The sequence below is a fragment of the Cibotium barometz genome, chromosome 26 (genome assembly GCF_041138505.1).
Source record: "Cibotium barometz isolate CiBa-2024 chromosome 26, ASM4113850v1, whole genome shotgun sequence".
In the NCBI taxonomy this organism is placed as follows: Eukaryota; Viridiplantae; Streptophyta; class Polypodiopsida; order Cyatheales; family Cibotiaceae; genus Cibotium; species Cibotium barometz.
This window is the reverse complement of record NC_141071.1, coordinates 30,510,602-30,534,554: the sequence shown is the minus strand read 5'-3', so window position 1 is coordinate 30,534,554 and position 23,953 is coordinate 30,510,602. Positions and strand designations below refer to the sequence as shown.

The 23,953-nt window shown below is 44.0% G+C and overlaps 1 protein-coding gene across 2 annotated transcripts in view; it reads left to right on the top strand.

Annotated features, from left to right (window-relative positions):
* The first annotated feature begins 7,925 nt into the window (after nt 1-7,925).
* Nucleotides 7,926-23,953, top strand: part of EDA25 (CCAAT-binding factor) — a 46,121-nt gene continuing 30,093 nt past the window's right edge. Inside the window, exons 1-3 of one of the 2 annotated variants that reach the window (XM_086820499.1) lie at nt 7,926-8,907; nt 22,863-22,938; nt 23,394-23,513. In XM_086820499.1, the coding sequence (XP_086676625.1) occupies nt 7,995-8,907; nt 22,863-22,938; nt 23,394-23,513 (1,109 nt within the window). In that variant the 5' untranslated portion in view covers nt 7,926-7,994. The remainder of the gene's footprint in view (nt 8,908-22,862; nt 22,939-23,393; nt 23,514-23,953) is intronic. The other variant, XM_086820500.1, reaches the window with a different exon arrangement.

The window sequence follows — 23,953 nt, the reverse complement described above, 5'->3', positions numbered from 1 at the left end:
TTTTAACAGTTTGCAAATTGTATCACATGATTTTAGTTCAAGCCTACTTTTCACATCTTCCCTTCTCAAATTCACTAGCAAGTATGACTAATAACTCATCACATGTTTTGTTTGGTATTCTTTCCAAATAGGACAAATTAGATGGGTCAAATTATTCCCTATGGCACTTTATGGTCTTGTTACCAAGGATTTATGGGGTTATGTCAGTGGTGATGAGCTTGCCCTCGCACAATAGCTCATACTACTCCTTAGGCCAAGGCCAAAATATCTAGCATCAAGTTTCTCAAACTGTTGCTAAAACGAAAGAAGATAGGATTCACATTGATGCTCAAGCTTTGGCATTGATTTCCAAAACTCGAGCATCAATGTCCTTATTACTAATAGATAATGGGGTCGTGTTAGTTGGCGAGACGAGCCTCGCTCTCACACAATTGCTCTTGTTACTCCTCAAAGGGGTCAGGGCCAACAGATCCAGCATCAAGTTCCTGAAATTGCTACTGTGAGACCAAAGAAGATGGGATTCACATTGATGCTCAAGCTTTGGCATTGATTGCCTTGTCAATTAAAAGTTTTATTGTTCTGCACATTTTATCTGAAAAAATTCTATGCTTGCTTGGAACACTCTAGAAATAATGTATCGAGCTAAAATGATGCAAGGTTTTCTTACCTCAGAAGGCAACTTGATAATGAAAAATATGCAAAGAAAAGGGGTCCATGAATGAACATTTGACAAATTTACAGGATTTGAGAGAGAAATATTGATGAAGTCATTCTTGAAAAGAATCTGATTAGCATCACCCTTAACTTGTTGCATGAATCTTATTTGGGTTTCAATACTTCTCTCCAACTTTCTTTGAGAGGTAATGTAGCCCCTCTCTTACCTATCAAGAGCTTGTTAGCTTACTATTGCAAGAGAAACAATCCAGAAAGAATGTTTCTACTAGTAGTGATAAAGCTCTAGTACCCAAGGGTAAGGTTAAGAAATTTTAGTGGAAGACCAATTCAAATAAAACTTTTAAGGCTAACGGTGATTTCGATAAGCTAAAGAAGGTGACTTACCGATATTGCAAGAAGCCCGGCCGTGCAATTAAAATTTACTTTACACTTCAAAATAAGGAAAAGAAGAAAAAGGAATGCAACAAGGTTCTGCATTTGACAATCAGATTTCCAAGAGAGATGACTCTACTAATATTATTGTCCATTAAGACTTCTCACTAATGGCTATTTGTAGTTATAATCTTGAATAGGATACATGTCTCAATACAACTATCTCTAATAGTTGATTTCTTGATAGTGGTGCTCTTCTAAACACATTTCTCAAAAAAGTTTGATAGTGGTGCTCTTCTAAACACATAGTGGTGCTCTTCTAAAGATATAACTTCTCAAAAAAGTTTGGTCAAACATCTAGAGAATACGTAGTGGTCACACTGCTATGTGTGCTAATAATGTCTCATACCTCGTCAAAGGTATGAGACATTATTGGCAGTGGTCACACTATTATGTGTGCCAATAATGTCTTATACCTTGTCAAAGGTATTGGTGAGATAGTTCTCACACTCCTATAGGAGGTGAGGATCTTTGTCTTCAAAATGTACTTTTTGTTCCACGAATTCACAAGACTCCTCTTTCTGTACCCACTCTAGCAAGGGGAGTCTTAATGTTAAATTTATAGTGTTGAATTTGTAGATGAAATTCATTGTCCGTGATGACAGAGAATAGGACAAATATATTGTTTTGGTGGTTTGTACAAATTAGACATGTATGACAAGTGTGATGTTGCTTGTGTCTGACAAGACACTTCCAATGAAATAAAAGATGCTTAGTTGTGGCATGCTAGGTTGGCCACGCTTTTATTGGTGGTTTGATGCTTTTGTAGAAACAAGGAATGTTAGAGAATCGTACATATCTTGATTCATCATCAAGATATGTTAGTGAAGGATGCATCCTTGGCAAACTTTCTCACCCACATTTCCCAAAGAATACAATAGATAGAGGAGTTTATCGTCGCAAATTGCAGCTTATACTCAATGATGTGTGTGGTCCAATGAGGATTACTTCTTTAGGAAAACTTCTAATTTGCTACATTCATTAATGACTATAGTAAGTATGATTGGTCTCACCACATGAAATCAAAATCAAAGGTATTTTCTCATTTTCAATACTTTATTACTATGGTTGAAATTGAAGTTGGCTGAAAAGTTTGAATTCTCTATTCAAACAGAGGGGGGGGGGTAATATATATCTAATGCATTTGAATATTTTTTAGCACAAAAAAACATTAAGCATGAGTGTAAAACTCCTTATACACCATAGCAAAATGGTGTTGTTGAGAGACAAAACAAGACTCTCACGGGGAGATGGTTAGATGCATGGTTAAAGATCAACATCTTCCATACAAGTTTTGGATGAAAGTAGTTCTTTGTAATACCTATGTGCTAAACAGGTGTCCCACTAAAGCTTTGAAGACTGGCACTCCTTATAAGTTTGGTTTAATAAAAAAACCTAAGGTTGAATACATGCATGTTTTTGGTTATTTGGCAAATTCACATGTGCTAGCACAAAACAGAACTAAGCTTGATGAGACAAGGTAGTGAAATATAGTTTTATTAGTTATAGTGCTGAAAGCAAGGGTTATCGCCTTTACAATCCTATCACAAAGAAGGTTATTGTTATTAGTAGGGGTTTCATTTTTGCTAATGATTTTGTCTATCCAATCATGGAGCCGATTCTTCAAACATGGTCGATGGGTTATTATTACCAGTGTCAGTATCTGTGGCTAACACATGGTGTGAGAAGTCACTTAATCATGTAGTGCTAAACCATCCCATAGGCCTTCCAATCCAATTTTCTAAGGAAGAATCATAGCAGAGAAATTTGTTCCTTGAAGAAAATGCATAAATGACGGTAAAAGGAGGAAGATGAAAGATTCAACCTATTGAAAGCCAATATGTGAATGTAGGATATTCCCCTAAGAGTTTGGATCCAACTTTAGACCCACAAGGTTCCAATCCTAGACTTATTGAGGTAGACCTCGAACCTCAAACCAAAGAAGCAAGTAGAATGCTTTAGGTGTGGGAGAAAGGCCATATTGGTGGAGCTAGTATGCACTTCCAACCCAGAGGTGGAATCCTCACCAAAGAGGGCCTCCCAAAGGAAAGGAGAAGGGGAAGAAAGCATTCCCAAAGCACCATTAATGATGGGAGAAGCAGTGGCCAAGGAGAAGGGTCCCTCAAATCCTAAACCAAAGGAAGCCCACATCTTCGATCTTTATCAAGAAGAACCACTTCAGTCATTGCGAAAGATAACCCACATCCAGGACTTTAATCAAGAAGCTCACATCCAAGATCTTAACTAGGAAGAACAAATACTTCAATCATCACTTCCTACTAAAGTTAACCCTGCCCCTTTGTTCCATCCCTACAAAACCCCTTTGTTCCATCCCTACAAAACCCCAACATCATCAAAGTAAGGAGTGGTTCCTTTTCCCATAAAGGTTGGAGAAGCCAATGGAACCAATCAAGGAGTATGACCTTGTGAGTGATCTAGATACTTTCTAGCTAAGCATCACTTTCAAGCAAGTCCTCTTGTCTCCATCATATAGGAAGTTCAAATCCCTTCTCTCCAAAGAAAGGGGCTTAAGGCCACCAATTATGCAAAATTCAGAGAACCCTTCTAAGGTTGATATTTTTGCCCCTCTTGGTACATTAGCTTGTTTGAACGCGCTCCATATTGCATCATAAGAGTGCTTAAGCTTGTTAGCTAGAAGTTGGACTTGAGGTTAGGCTTGTAAATCAAGCCAATGAGCCTTCCCATCGTGGAACAATAGCTCATTAATAATCCATTTTTTGTCAAAAAATTAAGTTTTCATGGAAAATTTGCCTTCTCCTCAATGAAGTGCATAATTTTTCCAATGCTTGTGTGAGTGATTAGATCAAGTTCTAGCATTCATACATCTTCAAGGGCTTGCTAAGTATTCAAGTTTTGGCTCGAAATGGGATTAAAATTGTCTTTTATTACTTGTTCACTTATTAAAAGGCTTCATGCTCTCTTTCTCATGAATGAATGCTTCATTCAAGGAATAGAAAATGGGTCTCACCAATAGTGGTAGTGCCACATATGAATGGGAAGTTAAGAATCTATGTCAATGACCGAAGGCTTAACTCCACGATAAAGGCTTAACTCCAAGACAAAGAAGGACCACCTTTCAATACCTTTCACTAATCAGCTCTTGAAAATTGAGAATCTGTGTTGATTACTCCAAGATAAAGAATGACCACTTTTCAATAACCTTCACTAATTAGCTCTTGAGAATTGAGAATTTGTGTCAATTACTTCAAGATAAAGGAGGACCGCTTTTTAATGCTTCATTCAAGTTGAGAATAGAGAATGGGTCTCACCAAAGATGAATGGGAAATTGAGAATCTATGTCAATGATCAAAGGCTCAACTCCATAGTAAAGAAGGCTTAACTCCAAGGTAAAGAAGGACCACTTTCAATACCCTTCACTAATAACCTCTTGAAAATTGAGCATTTGTGTTAACTATTCCAAGATAAAGAAACATCACTTTTCGATACGCTTCATTGACGTGAGCTCTTGGATGTACTTCTTAGATGGGTTCAACATGTATTACCAAGTCCCTGCGGCCTTCACTAATCAGCTCTTGAAAATTGAAAATCTATGTTAATTACTCTAAGATAAAGAAAGACCACTTTTTAATATGCTTCATTGATGTGAGCTCTTGGATGTGCTCCTTCTTAGATGGGTTTAACACATATTACCAAGTCCCTGTAGTCAAAGAAGGCCAATAACACCATTATCATTGATTGGGGAACTTATGCTTATCACATATAATACCCTTTGGTTTGTGTAATGCCCCAATAACTTTCCAAAGAGTGATAGCCACATTCCAAATCTTCCTACACCATTTCATTAAATTATTCATAGATGACTTTTGCATATTCGGTGAGTGGAAACCCATTTAGAATACCTGCATAAATTCCAAATCTTCCTACACCATTTCATTGAAGTATACCTAGATGGCTTTTTGCATCTTTGGGAAACAAGGAAAACCATTTAGAATACTTGTGTAAGTTCTTTAACAAGTGTAGAGAGTACGAGGTATACGAGGTTTCATAGGACAACATGACTTATGGTGGCTAGCTCTTATATCAACAAGAGTAAGCTTATGATTATACCTCTTTATGTGGTTATTCCTAACCATACTCATGCTAGTTTTGCTTCCCACTCGTCTTCTTGGAGGTCTAGGATCTAGGCTATGTTTACTTGGATAACCTATTTTTTGACCCTTCCCCGCTCTTCTTCTTCAAGGTCTAGGATCTAGGCTATGTTTACTTGGATCACCTCTTTTTCGACCCTTTTATGTTGCTTTTTAACTTCCCTTTGGGCCTACCTTTTGAATTTATTTTGGTTTTTTTTTCCATTCTTTAGGTGGCGTTAAGGTAAGGCAAACTCTATTAAAGGCTTTGTAGTTACAAAAAAGCTTACTACCTTTCACAAAGCCCTCTACATTTCCACATCTTCTAGGATTTATATCCTCACTACACCTTGAGGTGTGGCATTATACCTTGAGCTGTGGATTTTTTAACTCTTAAATTTCATAGTGTTGGAAATCAATCCTCCACCCTTGTCATGATTGGGTGTGCAAGTATTGATTAGCTCTACATTTTAAGGCTCTCATTTATGAGAAGAAGTTGTGAGTATCATAGATAAAGCCGAATTTGGACACAAGGGTGAGGTCATATGTGGCCACATGACATCATGCCTAGTAGGCTACAAGTAAGTGTAAAATGATATACCCATATGCAGTCGGGAAGAGGGAGATCTTTCCTAAATACATTGTCCTTAGGTTGGGTCACCTAAACTAGTGCCCAAATGACCTCAAATAGGTTTGGACGTTGTATTAGGACCATAGGTCATATGTTTGGCCTATTATTGCCTTAGTTGGGAGATGCAATTTGGTTGGGTCCAGTTAAACTTGGTCGACACGGGCCAACCTAGCATATGATTACCCTTGGGTACTATATATAGATGAATTCAATAGCTTCCATCATATTCATATTGTCAATTTTGACAATACATTGATCTTAATGTCTTTCCAGATCACCATCTAAGCTCCCTCAGAGGAGTAAAATGTGGGAGGCACTTGCCATTAGTTGTACCATTGGTTTGCATTAGTAATTTGAAATTATTTTCCATCTCTTTTTATTGAGTTCTTTTATTGAGGTGTTCCTATTTTTGTTAAATGTAGAAATTATATTTTGAAGCAAGTTGATATGTGAAGTAGATTTGGAGAAATGGTTCAACCTACATAAAACACCCCTCAGGCATGACCACGAAGGTAAGCTAGATGGTACAAGTTATTTTTATGGATGTTCAAGATGAAGACGATTTTGTACTTATGTGAGTTATGGAAGATAATTATTGGAGGGGATCAGATATATGAGTTATGGAAGGAAATTTTGTACTTATATGAGTTATGGAAGACAATTATTGGAGGGGATCAGATGTATCAAATCCTAAGGATCCCAGTTTAAATGATTTTATTGAATGTTACTCTTGTTTTGTTGTGGAGGAGGAGGGATGTAGATTCTCTATGTTTTATCATCACAAGCATCGATGATTTTATATGACTCTAATTCAACATGTGGCAACGATGATAAAAAGCATAAGTAATTTTAAGGAATGAGTGTTCGAGTGTAAAATTTTGAGAATTACCTTACCTTCTGGAGAAGTTATTAGATGGGAAAGTCGTGGAGTAATTCATCACAAGGACTAAGAACATACATGATCAAATGGTGGCAATTGCGATCACCATAAGGACCCACGAGCTTGCATGTAGGTGCATAAGGGTCTTACCTAAAAAGTATTCTTATTAGTTCTTTGAAAACTCAAGTTAGAAATATACCTCTTGCTAGATTTATGTGCAATGCTTTTAGAGGAGGAAATGTGTCAGAAGATGTACAACAATGGTTGCTTTCTTTGCCAACATGAAAAAAATGCAAATGTAAAGGCTCCTGTATCACCCTCTTCTTTGAAGGAAAAGAAGGAAACGAAGGTTTCTATTACAACAAACATGATCATTATCAAAATGACTGTAAGAAGAGGTAAGCGGATGAGAAGAATGACACTTTGAAGCCCACCAAGAAGGATGATGCTATGAGTACCAATTGAAGAAATATGCACAATGGTTTATAATATGTGTAAAGCTTGACCAATTTGGCCAATCTAGGGGTGGCGCTAGTAAGTTGTGGCATGAGAGGATCAACACCTTTCCAAACTACTAGCTTTGTAGCCCACGCCAATTTGGGCACTAGCATATTAACTGTGATTTGAGGTTACACTTTGATTGGGATAGTGTGATAATCTTAGATGCCAATGACAATGCCATTAGGAACGAGTCACAACAACCTTTATGAACCACTAGCTTTTCTGCGTCACTCAATTTGGGCACTAGTGAGTTGTGGCATGAGAGGTCTGGGCACTAGTGAGTTGTGGCATGAGAGGTTTGGGCACATGAGCCATGAAATCTTGAAATAGATGCAGAAAATCAAGATTGTGGCATAAATACTAGTTTTTTTTAGAGATACCAACGGCATGTGAAGCTTACTCAAGCATGAAATCTTTGGTGAAAAAAATAGAGAAATTATATGGAATTTGGCAACATAAGACTTGCTTTCTCTTACACAGCATCCTAACTTTAGAGCGAAGTCACTCTTTGGCTAGTCTATGTTGACCTTTGTGGTAAAATGCCAAGGATTACTCTGGGTGGTTCTTTCTACTTCATGTTCATTCCAGATCTTAATGAAGCTGGCACACCCAATTGTCACACTTCTAATCTTCATTTTCCATCAATTAAAAACATATTTGACAAAAGTGGTAAAGAAATGAATAATCTATCGAAGGGTTTAGAGGTTCTTGCTTATTTGGTTCATTGAGAAATTCACTATCCGTGAGAAATTCTGAGTGTGCCTCTATGCCGCGCAACAACGAGGACTTGCAGAGCATCCAGGCGGACGTCGCCTCCTTCGTTTCCAGCCTCGGTTTTGCCCCAGCCGGCGATGGAACAGGCTTCAACGACGCCGACTTCAGAAAGAAAGGGCGCATCTCTGCCAAGAAGCCCGAGAAGACCATTTATACTACCAAGGAATCAAAAAAGCCTAACCTGCAGAGGACGGAGAAGCCATCGCCGACAGTAGAGCATAAAAAGGACGATCGGCCACGGAAGCTTTCTGAGCACGAATCAAAGAAACCAGAGCTTGTACAGAAGGCATTGAAAAACAATGAGAAGTCCAAGGAAAGCAGTTCTAAACAGACGAAGAACGTTCGCAGCTTACCTCAGAGACTGAAGGATTCTGTTCCTGTGCAGAAGCATAAAGAAGGAACAGCTGTTTCTGAGAAAAAAAAGGAAGCAGAGCACACAAGGGTTTCTTACAGCGCTGCTTCAGAGAATAAGAAAGCAGATGTTTCTGTTAGTGCTGCAACTGAGCAAAACCAGAAAGCAGAAAAAACCAGGGACTTTGCCAAGGATGGTTCAAAAATATTTTCAAAAGTGTGGTCACTTTTGAAGTCTGGACCTTGGTTTGAAGCGACAGCAGCATTGCTCGCTACAGGGGACAGTGGTGCACCGGGGATCAAAGAGAAGCAGAATAGCAAATATGGTAATGGTGAAGAATGGAGTGTACTTGTGGCCAAAGCTCGGAAGAAGGGCGAGGATTTGTTGGAAAAGGCTGCAGCAGAGTATGAGAAATCTCGTGGGAGGGACAGTGATATGCGGTGGCTGATGATAGCACGGAAAACAGGCACAACAGCAGACAAAGTGGCAGCTTTAACTGTTCTTTTGCAAGACAATCCAGTTGCCAATCTCAAATCGTTAGATGCTCTCCTAGGTTTGTGTTCATGGACTCTTTAATTGTGTTGTTCATTCACTTAATTTCCTCTACACTTGATATGTATATATGTGTATGTACAGAGAGAGAGAGAGAGAGAGAGAGAGAGAGAGAGAGAGAGAGAGAGAGGCCTTCAAAAGACCAGACGAAAAAGGCAGTACAATGTATCCATGGTGAATACTGAACCATGGAAAAGAAAAACTGTATGTATCCAGAGAGAGAGAGAGAGAGAGAGAGGCCTTCAAAAGACCAGACGAAAAAGGCAGTACAATGTATCCATGGTGAATACTGAACCATGGAAAAGAAAAACTGTATGAAACTAGCTCATAAGCTAAAGTATCCATGTGATGCTCCATGATGAAATATGTGGTCATGCAACGATACCGTCCTCCTTCAGAATAGAGTACAAAGCAGCCATAGCATCTTCCCTGTGTGATGGGAGCTTGAGCCCGCCGTGTCTTAGAAGGATATCCTCGATCTATATCCTCGATCTACAGTTGTTGGGTGGAGGGATGAGGGCTTTGAGAACGGGGGCGTTTGGCTCTCAAAAGGGATCACGTTCATTAGTGATACCATGCGTACATGGGCTAGAGGATCACGTGTTTGTGTAGCCCATCATGGCTGGTCTTGTTGCTGCTCTAGTCAGGCCTCTGTAGTTGGTGGCTATGACCCAAAGAACTATTGAAGGTCTATCTTTAGAAAATCTCCACTTTTTCTCTGAAGGGGGGTTTGTTGGGATTTGGAGTGGTATGTGTGCGTGTCCATCTACAGTGTCCACCAATGTGGAAGTGTTTGTGTGTGAACACTCATTTATGTGAGTAAGTGAGTTAGTACATGTGAACCACCTAAGTGTTTGTGTATGTAAGTAGTGATGTCATCAGCTAGACATGTGTCACCGCCTCAATTTGTGTTATGAGAAAGATAAAGCTCACAACTGTAGGAATACGCAACGGATATGAGACAAGCAATTGAGAGTAGGAAAACGCAGAACTGAATTTTTGGTCATACCTTTTGGGTTAACCAATGCCTCGGCCACTTTCATGACCTTGATGAATGAAATTTTCGGGCCGTACTTGGACAAGTTTGTGATCGTTTATCTCGATGATATTCTGGTTTTTAGCCGATCTATGGTCGATCACAAAGAGCATTTACAGATTGTCTTTGAAGTACTACGCACCAATGTGCTGTATATCAACAAGAAGAAGAGAATTTTTCAAGAACCATGTGGAATATCTTGGTCACATCATTTCTGCTAATGGGATTGCAGTAGATCCTAAGAAGATTCAGGTGATTGTGGATTGGCCTTTGCCTCTCACCATTTCAAATGTTCAATCTTTCTTGGGACTTGCTAACTTTTATCACAGCAAGGTGCATAGGTTTTCAGAGATTGTTGCCCCTTTGACAGAATTGACAAAGCTGGACAAACTTCAGTGGTCTTCTGAAGCTGAGCAATCCTTCAATGATCTCAAGCATGCCTTGACGACAACCCCGGTCTTGGCCATTGCAGATCCCACCCAGCCCTTTGATGTAATGACAGATGCCTCAGATCGTGCTTCTGGTGGAGTTTTGATGCAGAATGATCGTGTCATTGCTTTTGACAGCAGGAAGTTTTCAGCCATTCAAAGTAGGTATCCTGTGTATGATAAGGAGTTTTTGGCAATCGTGCATGCTTATCGGACTTGGAGACATTATCTTCTTGGAGCAGATTCAGTTGTACGTACAGATCATCAATCTCTGACGTACATTTTCACTCAGCCTGTAATGAACTCTCGACAAGGCCGATGGGTTGAATTCTTGGCTAATTTCCACATGACTATCCAGTATGTTCCTGGTCTTCAGAATGTGGTTGCGGATGCTTTGAGCCGCATGCCTTGAGCCACTAATTTTGCTATCACTGATGTGCAAATGGAAATCCTTGCTTGTTTAAAAAATGAGTATTTGACTGATAGAGATTTTGGAGATGCGTTCCGTGCTCTAAAATCTTCTAATCCCAATCTTGCAAAAATGAACATGTTTGCAGCCTACACCATCATAGATGAATTGCTGTTCTTTTCTGATCGCATTTGTGTGCCTCACAATACTTCATTGCGGAAGATTCTCATTCAAGAGCATCATGAAGTTCCTTATGCTGCTCATCGTGGTATCAACAAGACATATCGGCTTTTGTCTGCTACATACTTCTGGCCTTAGATGCAGCAAGATATTATCAAATTTGTCAAAGCTTGTCATTCGTGTCATGGCCCTGGGAAAATGGAACAGTACAAGTGTGGGCATGGTGGTTGCAGAGTCAGAATATTGAATGATTCACATGGGGGGTGCCCGGACAGAGTTAAAGATGTGTGGACATCCCTAGGTGTGAAGGGGGGAACTAGAACATTAAACTTTTAATGTTTATTAAAGTTGCCCCTAGGCCTTAGTGGCCCTAGGGAACTTTTAAAGTTTGGGGACCCTAGGATTTTTATGGGGAGGAGGCCACTCCACTTTTGGAGTGAGTGCTTCTCTCTCCTCCCCCTCTCTCTAGCTTTTGGGAAAAGGAGTCGTGGAGGATTGATGCGCTTGGGTACATGCGTGGAAAAGCTGAGGAGAAGCTTTGGTCGATTGCTGAAGACTGGTTTGCTGCTGTTTTCTGTGTGCTGTGTGCTGGAGAAGGCCGTACAACAGCCGTACAGCTCTGTACGACAGCAGGTACTGCTGAGTACAGGTGGCGTTGAGCTGTGGAACAGAGGCAGCCACAGCAGGCGACTATCTCTGAACAGAGCTGTTGTGCAGGCGGCGTTGGACAGGTGCTGGACAGATCTGGCTGCGCAGATTCAGGCGAGCATAGGTGCAGACAGCAGGCGGCGCTTGCAAGGACAACTCTTGGCACGTATCCCGAGGTAGTACAGACGGGTACGGGGCTGTTTTTTAGATCTGTACTTTCAAAGACAGCATAGAAGTGAACACAAGGAGGAGGGTACAGACAAGTACAAACACGTGTGAAGCAGGGTTGTGGAAACAAGTGCTTGCAAGTACAGATTGGTACCGTTGCTTTCTCCAGTGCTGTTTCACGAGCTGAATTTGGTAAGCTCCGCTTCTGTTCATCTCTCTCTTTCTACTGCTTGATGTCTGTTTTGCAGATATGAGCTATCTGGCCCCTTGTGAGAGGAGGGGTATGGCAGATTGACAAGGGTTGAGACAGAGTTTGGACAGCATATGTATGTATGAGCTGAGATGTTGAATCATGCACTTGAGTTATGCCAGATGTATGCTCATGGCTGCCCTGCTTAGTGATCTTGGCTGATCAGAGGGAGGCACAGTGTGTTATTTGGAGACATAGATTTGTGTGCATAGATCCTCTGTGCTAAGAGGTATTGTGGGCCGTCAGATTGGACATACAGGTGTAATCTCTTGGCTGATTTTTGTTGTACTCAGCCATTCATATTTTTGGAATTGAATAAAGAAATACCGCAAGGGGCGCCAAGCTTTGGGGCCAACAGGTGTCGCCTTGTTTTCAGATTTGGGCACTCTAGCCCCAATCTTTTCTGTTTTCTTATCTAGACTACAAGTGGACGGGTGACTGCTAGTCTACCGCACTCTGGTTTCTATCAGAGGCCGGTTTCAATTCGTGTCAGATAATGAAAGCCTCTCGACAACTTCCTCAAGGGTTACTTCAACTGTTGCCAGTTCCCAATGAGAGATGGGAAAGTATCACTATGGATTTTATCACCACTTTGTCTCGTTCATCCAAAGGCAATGCTCAGATTCTTGTGGTGGTTGATCGATTTTCCAAAATGGCGCATTTCATTCCTTGCAAGAAAGCTGCTTCAGCCCCAGATGTGGCATCATTGTTCGTGCAACATGTCTTCAAATTGCATAGTTTGCCGAAGACCATCATCTTTGACAGAGATCCAAAGTTCACTGGACATTTTTGGATGTCTTTGTTCAAATCTCTTGGCACGAATTTGTTGTTCAGTTCAGCCTATCATCCTCAAATAGATGGACAGACTGAAAGAGTCAATCAGATTTTGGAAGAAATGATTCGACATTACATTCAATCCCGTTTGGCATCATGGGAAGATTATTTGCCACTTGTGGAATTTACTTATAATAATTCCCATCATTCAGCAATTGGATTAACTCCATTTCAAGCAGCAAATGGGCATACTCCTCTTGTGCCTACAAACTTTGTTTTACAACACAAAGTGGCGTTGGCAGATCAGTTGGTTGAGGAGATGCAAGATGTGCTTGTGCAAGTTCGAGATACATTGGTCCATGTGCAACAAAAATATCAAAAACAGGCCAACAAGCATCGTCGACATGCAGATTTTCAAGAAGGAGATTCGGTCTTGTTATATGTGGCACCTCACCGCTACAAAACATTGAAGTCAGTTTTTCCAAAGTTGCGACCTCGCTTCTATGGGCCTTTTAAGATTCTTAAGAAAAATTTAGTTGTCAGTTACAAGTTGGAACTTCCACCTTCATGGGGGACGGTTCATCCGACTTTTCACATTTCTTGGCTCAAATAGTATGTTCAAGGAGATTCGCCTATTCCAGACTTATCTTCATATGTACCAGAAATTGAAGATGACCATATTATCCTTGTTCCGGAAGTAATTCTTGACGTGCGACAGAAGGAAACAAGAAGAAAGTTGACTACAGAATTTCTTGTGAAGTGGATGGACTTGGATGAGTTTGATTCCACTTGGCAAACAGATGAAGAAATGCAGCAGTACCCTAATCTTCTTCAAGAATTCTTTGACAAACGGATGTCTATCATTTAACACAAGGGTTTTATTTTAAATGGGAGGGAATGTCACGATTGTGACGTATGTATGTATCAGATTCTCTCTTCATTGCTGATTCCTGTTGCAGATGCAAAGAGTAACCAGCCAAGGGAACCCCTACCCTCGATTGGTTGCGACTCTTCGCCAAAGGATGTACCTCTTCATCGAATAGCCACATCCCTTCGACGAATGGTTGTATCCCTTGATGAATGGTTGTGCCTCTACATCGAATAGACACATCCCTTAGCCTAAAGTTGTATCCTTTCGTCTATGGTCATGTCCTTTCGTCAAAGGACATGCCTCTTCAAATGTGTCTCTTCATCTCCTATATAAGAGACCTATTGTACTCAGTTTAATTCAATTCAATCTTCTCTCAAGTGTTCTCCTGAAGTCTCTTGTTCTCTAAGTTAAGTACTTAAGTAGTAATTAGTACACAATATGAGGGATTAACAACATAATCCTCACACCAGTGCTCATCAAGTATGGTCAAAATTGGAGGATCTCTTTGCTGGAGATTCATCGATGAGGTTACTTACCTTGCAGGGGCAGCTCTACGGCTTGTTATTTCCTGAAAACAATTCCATGTAGTCTTTTCTCATGAAGGCTAAGGTTATCCATGACCAGTTACTGGCTATGGGTGCTGCTTTGTCCTCTTCTCAGCTGCTTTGTCTTTATCCTCACCAACCTTCCTTCGGACTACGATGTGATTTCTCGATCTTTGCAGTGCCAGGTCACATCCACTCGGTTGGATTTTGATGATCTTAGCTCCCACCTGTAAAGGTTCCTCTGACTGACAAACGCAAGAACTGGAATGTTCCTGCCTGCTACCATCATCTGGCAAGCCATCCACCATTTGGTCTTGGAAAGCTTGCCGCAACGTATCCACTTTCAAGTGGTCATGATGAAACTGCCACAAATCACTTAACTTAGAATCTATAAGAGAGAGTGCTGAGAGTTTGTAGATCCCATTCTCCACATATCTCCTTCCAAGCCTGAAGAACCTCCTGCTGAAGAGCTTGTTGATGTGCTCCCGCATCGTCGAAGACTTTGTAGGATCCATCACCCGCATCTGCACTTTTAAGGAGATGTGCTTCATGGGTGATACCCTATTATACAGAGAAGCCAAATGCTGGCAAATCCCTTTGGCTAGCGTCATATGTTTGATATGATTAATCACTTGTGGTGTGTAATTAAGGAAGATGAAAGAACGTACACGGGCATTGACACGATCCCACAACTGTGCCTGAGCGTCCCGTTCTTTCCGAGTAGATGGTAAAAGCTTCCCGTCCTCCAACTCCGGCCGTGAAACACCAACCACAATGAAATCAGCCAACTCATAAGACTCCAAGATAGACTCCATCATTACCTTCCATATGCCGTAGTTGGTCCCGTCCAATTGTCCATCCATTGGGAATGTGGGGAGAGTAGGGATCTTTACATGCTTCTCAACCATTTCAAGAAATTTTTTTGCCATCTTGGGGAGCGATCTTGGTCTTGTGAAGGGAGGGTGGGTGGGAAAAAATCTGAAGAAGAGGTTGCCTTCCTTGCTTCGACCCGCTTCTCCACGTCCCGCAAGGTCGTAGTCATAGGGGACGGAGGGGACGGAGCCTTGGAACGCCGGGACGGCGAAACGGGACGGCGCCGGGACGGGGACGGACGAACGTCCCCCGACGGACGTTTCAAACCGGGGACGGCGACGGGGACGGCGCTGTGCGGGGACGGTAGAGAGCCGTTGCGCCCGTTTTTGGCCGTTGCGCTTGCCTGCCGCCTGCCTGCTCCTTCCTAGCCGTTTATGGCTGTTGGGCCTTGGCCCTTGGCTCTTTGAGGCTTGGCTCTCTCTCTCTCTCTCTCTTGCCCTTGAGGCTTTCCTCTCTCTCTCTTGCCTATCTATATAAGAACAAGCCTCTACAAGGCTACAAGCACACACAAGTTCACAACTCTCAAGGCTCATTGCTCAAGCTTTCAAGGCTCAAGCTTCTTGAATCTTCTCTCTTCCAACTTCCAAGTTCCAAGCTCTAGGGCATAGGCTCTCACCTCTCCCTCAAGCCTCTTGAGTCTTGACTCTTCGAGTCTTCCAACTTCCAAGCCTCTAGGCTCTCTCTCTCTCTCTCTCTCTCTCTCTCTCTCTCATTCCTCAAGGCTCTCTCTCTCTCTCTCTCTCTCTCTCTCATTCCTCAAGGCTCAAGAGTCAAGCCATCTTCAACCATGGCATCCTCCTCACGTGCCGGGGCTTCTCGTAGAAGGACAACGGGATGGACATGGTGGGAGGAGGTAAACTACACCACATCCGTTCATGGAGGCGGTTCTTGGCCATGGGTATGCAAGCTTTGCCCCTACCGGCGAACGGGTGGCGCCGACAAAGTGCGAGCCCACCTCTTGCATGAGAGTGGGCATGAGGTGAGGTTTTGCACGAATGTCACGCCCGAGAAGAGACGGGAACTTCTTGACAAGCTTAGCGTCTACGAAGCGGTCGAAGCGACAAGAAGGACACCACGAGTGGCTGTGGATCCGGCGACGATGGGGAGAGGAACTCAAGCCTCTACCATGGAGTCATGTGGTGGATCGGGATCATGCACACCATCACCTTCACCATCAAGTCAGAATGTTACTCCATCCACGACACCGGCACCCTCCATCTCCACGGCCTCTCAATCATTACGTGGCCCACGGCGACAATCTACACTTGGGGAGTAAGTGCAATCGATCATTGCCAATTCATCATTCATGTTTTCATCATCCTAGCCTCCTTCTCATTAGTAAATTACTTTCTTGAATAGGTCGGAATACTTCAAGGTCATGGTTAAGAAGATTGGGGAGTATGGCTCAACCTATACGCCTCTCTCATCTGAGAGCTTGCGCACTACATTGCTCGACAAGGAGAAGCGCATTGTAGAGCAAGCGGCCGACAACACAAAGCGGCAATGGGAGAGGAATGGAGGCTCCCTCATTGTGGATGGATGGAGTGACACCCGCAAGAGGAGTATTCACGGCATGGTTGCATATTCCCGCAGAGAGATGTACTTCATCTCATCTCATGATGCATCTGGCACTGGGAAGAGCGCGGATGTGCTTGTGGCGGAGTGGGCTACCACCATGGAGATCGTTGGCCCCGAGCATGTAGTGGGCTTTGTTGCGGATGGGGAGCATTCCAATAGGGCGGCGGGAGCTATTCTCCAAAGTATGTATGGACATGTCACGGTGTCCTTTTATATGGCTCATTGCCTAAACAACCTCCTCAAGGACATCAGGGCATTACCATGGATCAGCCCGCTCATTGAGGAGGCCAACACCATGGTCTCCTTTGTCCTCAACCACCAAAGCATAGAAACATGGGACGGGGAACGGGGACGGGGACGGGGACGGGGACGGGGCAAAAGGCCGTCCCGGGAACGGTGGAAAAAACGGCAATCTGAAAACGATTGTTTTTTTGCAAATTTTTTTAACACACTTGATTTACACTTAGAAACCAAGACATTAAGCACAAAATTGCACCAAAAAGAGGAGAAATGCATAGTCGTATTAGCAAAAAACTATAATGGGGTGCCGATGGCGTGATAAACAAAAGTGAGTGTACAATGATCAATCTAAACAAAAATGCCAAATGGCATAATGAAAGGCCCAAGGAGGGTGTACACTCAAGGCAAAATGACTAAGTGCCAAGATACAAGATTGCTAGCAAAAAAGTGGGGCAAGAGTCGAGACTCGGGAGTCGAGACTCTAGACTCAAGAGACTAGGCAAGAGGCTGAAAAGGGTGAAGATCAATCGTGACCTCCTCAGTGAAGTCCTCCATAGGCTGGTCCTCAAGTGGGAGGGGAGGGGGAGGTGGGGGGGACAATGCCTCGGGCACAACCTCAAGCTCCTCTAAAATCTCGGTCCTCTGCTGATCAGAGAGATGTGGGTCCTGCTGTGCCTGCTCCCATTCGGTGAAAGGATCTGCCTTCTTTGTCAAGCCCTTGCAAAGCATTCGCAAGTTGGCACTGACAAACACCAAATCATTTGCACTCTGTACACCAAGGCGGTTCCTCTTCTTAGAGGCCATGTGGCTATAAACTGACCAGAGTTGCTCTAGGCAACTGCTACTGTAAGCCTGTGAGAGTACGCGCACAGCAAATTCGTGCAACTTTGGAGTTTCCGCACCATAATCCTCCCACCAAAGTGCAGACCCTACCTTGAAGCGGTCCGCCTGTGCATCTGCCAAACCAAAAGCCCCCCGCTTCTCTCTATAAATCTGCAATTGGTCCTTGATTGTGCGGCGATCCTCCTCACTAGTGTAAAGGCGATCCAAGGTTTGTCGAAGGCCTTTGCTCACCTGTTTGTCCTTGTGTTGCCCTTTGCCTTGAAACTCAGGATCAACAATGTAGGCAGCAGCATGGAGGGGAGAGTGGTAGGCTTGCCACCTTTTCAAACATAGGGATTTGACCTGTTTATAGTGAGGCTTGACTTTGAACATTGCTTTTAGCTTCTCTGTCATGCGATCCATTGCCTCGTACACTTTGCCAATGCATGGTTGAGTGGAATCCACCACCCTAAGGAGATCAATAATCGGTTGCACCATCTCCACAAGCGCCTTGGCCTCCTCCCACCATGCCGCATCATCCGCCCTTTCCTTGCAAAATTTGCCGACCGTCGTGGAAGCCTCTGAAGTGCGTGCAAACTCATCACTGAGGAAGAGTCCCCTCAATGCCCCGCTACATGTACACAAGCGGCCTAGCATGAGAAAGTTGAATGCAAACCTCGTCTCGGAATACTTAAGAAGAGAGAGGCTTGACTTCTTGGAAAACTCGTGCTGCACCCTGTGATGGTTGAGGACAAAGGTCACTATTTTGTTGGCACCCTCAATGACAGGTGCAACCCAATCCAAGGCCCCTATGTCTTTGATAAGGTTGTTGAGGCAATGGGCCATGCAAAAGCACACGGTGATGCAAGGATAAGTTGCTTGGAGAATTGTCCCCGCTGCCCTATTTGCCGGTTCTCCATCCGCACATATGGCAATGACATTCTCCGCCCCCACCGTCTCTAGTGTTGTTGCCCACTCCGCAGCAAGTATCTCGGCACTCTTCCCCGTCCCGGAAGCATCATGGGAGTCGACAAAGTATGTCTCCCCTCGTGAGTAGGCAACAACTCCATGGATGGAGCGCTTTCTAGTGTCACTCCACCCATCAACGACGAGGGTAACACCATTTTCAGCCCATTGCTCTTTCATGTGGTTGGCCGCCACCTCCACGCTTGCCTTCTCCTTGTCAAGGGGAGAGGTGCGGATGGTCTCCGAAGAGGGGGGAACATAAGAGGGTCCATACTCCGCTATCAATTTGCACATGGCCCGAAAGTATGGAGATCTATCCAAAACACCATATGCAAAACACAAACAAAATTCAGATTTTTACCATCATTTAGTCTTTAAAGTTTAGAGCATGATATTTGAATTTTGAATAGTACATGAGCATAGTGCCAAGGACTTACCGTGCTGCCCGAAATGCTATGTGGTCATGAAAGAAGAACCGTGCCACCGCCATGTCCACCTCCTCTTTCAATTGAGGGTTCCAATTCTCATCAAGAGTACTTTGGCGTCCCCGGGAAGCGGATGCCTCTCTTGATGAACGAGGTACATGCGGGGTTGATGTCCTCACAAAGGATGTGGGGTCGACGGCCACTTGAGGATTGCGTTTTGCCAACTCGGCCGCCTCATAAACCACAAGCTTTTCAAGGAGCTCCTTCTTCTTCTCGGCCGAAACCTCCTTGCAAAATTGCACTTCGTTGCCGGGCTCATGCAAGAAGTGAGCACGCACTTTGTGGGCACCGCCGGTTCGCTTGTAGCCGCAAAGCTTACATACCCATGGTCTTGAACCACCCCCTTGACTGTATTGCGAGCACTCTACCTCATCCCACCAACTCCATCGATGTACGGCGGGCCTCCTTGAACCTTCTTCGTGATGGAGTGGGTGTTGAAGTGGTGGAGGCGGCGGCGGACCCAGGGTGAGGAGAGGAAGGGGTTTGAGAAGAGGATGCCATAGTGATAGAGACTAGAGTAGAGCTTGAGATGGATGGTAGAGCTTGAGAAAGAGTCAAGATGGAGAATTGGGATGGAGATGTTGGAGAAGGAGAGCTTGGACAATGGAGAGGGTGAGCTTGGAGAGGGAGAGCTTGGATGTTGGAGAAGGAGAGCTTGAAGAGGGTGAGCTTGGAGAAGGAGAGCTTGGAGAGGGAGAGCTTGAGCCTTGGGTCTTGGAGAGGGAGAGCTTGGAGAGGAGATGGCTTGAGGAGAGCATGGAGGTCTCTTATATAGAAGAAGAGGGGAGCCATGTGGGAGAGAGAGACTCAAGGAAGAAGCCTTGGAGGAGTTGCGCATCACCAAACGGCTAGGACAGATAGCCGTTGGCGCCCCGCCAACGGTCAAAAACTGCCGCCAACGGTCAGTTTGACCGTCCCCGTACGGACAGGGAACAACGTTCCCGGAACGTTCCCGGAACGCGTTCCCGACGTCCCCGTCCCGCAGTCGGGCAGCCGTCCCCGTCCCTCCGTCCCGCGGACGTCCCGCCCCCGTCCCAGATGTTCCCCGTCCCTAGGGTCCGTCCCCCCCGTCCCATGTCACTATGCACCAAAGACTTCGGCATGAGTTCAACAAGAGGTCCTGTCTCTCTCTCCTCAAATATTCCGACACCCGGTTTGCCTACAACTTTCTCATGTTGGGCTGGTTGAAGGATTGTAGTGATGCTTTGAGGGGGCTTTTCCTTAGCGACGAGTTTGTCGCCATGCAAGAGTCCCATACAAACACTGGCCAAGAGTGTAGGCTACGGGCGGATGACGTCTCTTGGTGGGAGCGTGTGAAGACCACAGATGCTATGGTGAGGCCCATAGTCCACCTATTGAGGATTGTAGACGCTATGCAACCATGCATAGGCAAGGTCTATGAGGCCATGGATCGCATGATAGAGAAGTTGAAAGACTTCGTGCCTGACGAAGACAGATACGAGGAGATCCATGCCTTGTGTCTAGGAAGGTGGAATTCCTACTACTCTCCATTGCATGCAGCAGCTTATGTGGTGGACCCAGAATTCCAAGGCAACAAGCAGGAGAGCGACCGGGAGGTGAGCGCTGGATGGAGGATCATCTTGGATCGTCTTGTGCCTGATGCATCGGTTAGGCGCAAGATCAGGGACCAGCTTTCGATGTACAGGTCATCTCATGGCTCCTATGGCTGTCATGATACACAGGTTGACCGCTCCAAAGTTGGTGCTGCTCTATGGTGGGAGGACTTTGGTTCAGATGGACCGGAGCTGCAGCAGCTTGCCATCCGCATACTTAGCCAGGCCGTGGAGCAACTTTGGAGTACCTACAGCCACATTGCCTCTAGGAAGAGGAACCGACTCGGGGTAGAGCGTGCCAATGACCTTGTCTTCGTCAACGCGAACTTGCGAATGCTTTGCAAGAGCGTGACCAAGAAGGCAGATTCCTTCACCGAGTGGGAGATGAGTCAACAAGAAGAGCAACGGGAGGATGAGGTGCAGGAGCAGCATGCCAATGAGGATGAGACTGAGGATGAGCTTGATGCTTCTTTGGCACAAGCTACCCATGACCATGAGGCGAGCACTTCACGTGGATGATCATTCATGGATCATGATTCATGGGCCTTACTACTTAGCTCTAGCCTCTAGCCTCTAGTCTTCAGCACTTTTTTGTCATTGACTCATTTGAGTCGGTCCTTGTATTTTGCCTCCTTAAGGCTTAGTCCTGACCCCTAAGTCCTGACTCTTGAGTCATGACTCATTTTGTATCTACTTAATTATTAATATGACTCAAAAGCTTACCATTTTAGTGTAAATTTATGCTCATTTTGATGTACTTCCGAAGTAGAATAAGTGTAGAGTAGAAAAATAAAAATAAAAAAGTATTTTTTGAGTTCCGTTCCGTTCCCTCCCCCGTCCCCGTTCCCTACTTATGGCCGTCCCCCGTCCTGTCCCCGTCCCCATCCCCCCGTCCCTTGTGACTATGCGCAGTGTCCAACAAAGTCTCCAATCAGCACCAATCATGAAAAGTCTTGAAACTCTCACAAGCTCTCCAAGGTCTTCAAGGTCTTTAGCAGTCCGGCAAGCTCTCCAATATCTCCAAGGTCTTCAAGCAACCTCGAGCTCTGATACCATGTCGGAATACGCAGCGGATATGAGAGCAGGAAAACGCAGAACTCCACGTTGAAGATGTGCCCACATAGAAGACAAATACAGGAGAGAGAAAAACGCAGAAGAGAGTGAGAAGCTGTATAAACTCTGCTATATACAAGATCCGGTACAACCTTGGACGTGGGGGCAAGATCCGGTACAACCTGGGAAGAGAGTGTGAGAAGCTTTATACCACCCTCATATGCTGGTCAGCCAGCCGCCAGCCATAAACCAGCTGACAGCAGCCCTTGCTGTCCATGACTGAAAAACAGCCAGGCAGCTAGTAAAGCCAAGTCGGCCAGAAGAGAACTGCCCCACGACCAGGAGAAAATGGGGAAAATACATGGAAAAATGGAGAAACACTTAAATGGGCGGGCACACCCACAACAAAGGCCCTGGTGTGTAATGTACAGACAGGAGATGACTACTAACAACCTATAAAAGCATGTACCAAAGTGTTGATTAGCACATAACATTAATCAAAGCATCATTGTACGTGCAATCATTTTCTTTTAACAGCAGCCAATAATTCACTCTCACTTTCTCTCATTATAGCTATGGCTGCCCTCCACTGGCATCCTCCATAGCTTTTGCTCTCCCAACCCTACAGATACCACAAGGTCAAGACTATTGAGCCATTCTTGGACCCACCAATGTGTGTGCAAATTCAGACATGAATCCCACATAGCAAAAGCCTCGACACCACTTGACAACCCCACGGTCATCGGTTGGTGAAGGCATGGAGCACCTATCAACCTTGGGCCTGACACTATTTTCCCTCAGGGGATCTTGAATAATGTGCCTCTGTGTATCTCCCAGCCTTACTGTTGGTGGCTGGTAAAATCTTAGCAAGGTCAGAAGAAAAGCTTATGGGGTAGATGGGAAGGAGGGAGAGGGGGGTGCTTTTTAATGCCTAGAGGAGGTAGAATGGACACATGATGCTCTAACTGATGTTTTATGTCTGCTTCATAGAATTCTTTGTACACTCTATTCTATGTTAAAAAAAACGCTGTCTCTGATGGTTTGTTTTGTTTGTAGGTATGGTCACTTCAAAGGGTGGCAAACGGCATGCTGCAATGGGCATAGATGCACTTAAAGAACTCTTTGTGGCAAGGTTTTTATGTCCGCTTCTCTCTCTAGTACCTTCCTTTCAGAAGCAAGTTGTCATGTTTGGCTTGATTGAATTTCGGTGTGGGTGATAGCATCATTTTGTGACCAGTATTATCCAAATCATTATCGTTATGGTGAGGGTTGAAATGCAGTAAGAATGAACCGTTGGCTACCATGTAATGATGTGTACAGTCCTAGTGGGTGGACATGAGTCTTGCATGTATTGCCTGTGCTTCCTTAATTTGAAGATTTTTTTCAAATGTTTTGAGGGTAGATTATCTGCATTTAAAAAGACAGTGTGCTTGACAGCTCTATGTCGTTTGTGTTTCTTATACAAGTAGTAAGACATAGATTTCATTGCAATGGGCAAAAGTTCTTTAAAATTATGGTGGACTTATGATGGTTTGGTTGCCTGTACAATGCGTGGACAATCTAATCAGGTTTTCATTTTTATGATAGTTTGTTGCCAGACCGAAAGCTGAAATATTTAACACAGCAGCCTCTCCAAGCACAGCCAGATATATATGAAGCAGAACGGTTATTGTTCTTATGGTATTGGGAGGATTGCTTGAAACACAGGTAAGATGTTTCTCTGCTCTCTCTCTCTCTCTCTCTCTCTCTCTCTCTCTCTCTACCAGGTACCTAATCAGCCTCCCCTCCCACATCCTCCAAAGCCTTGCCCCACCGCTTCCACCTTCTTCACCTCTGATATGGTGTCCAAAGCCATCCGCAAGCTCAAAAATGATGAAAGTATAGATTGAGAGTCTACTCTTGCATTAGATTAGAGCCTTTAAAGTTTAAATAGGCATGAGTACAATGGGTATCAGCGCCCTATATGAGTAAGTCATTGGACGAGTGAGATGCCCAAGAGGATTATGAGAGATTTTCAGCACCAATGGGGTGATGCTTTAGATCAGGTACATCAATGATCACTTTGTCTTTGGACATCATTGTATACATTTTGTTCTTGTTGTGTTTTTCTTTTTTTCCATGATGATGAGATTCCATGGACATCATTG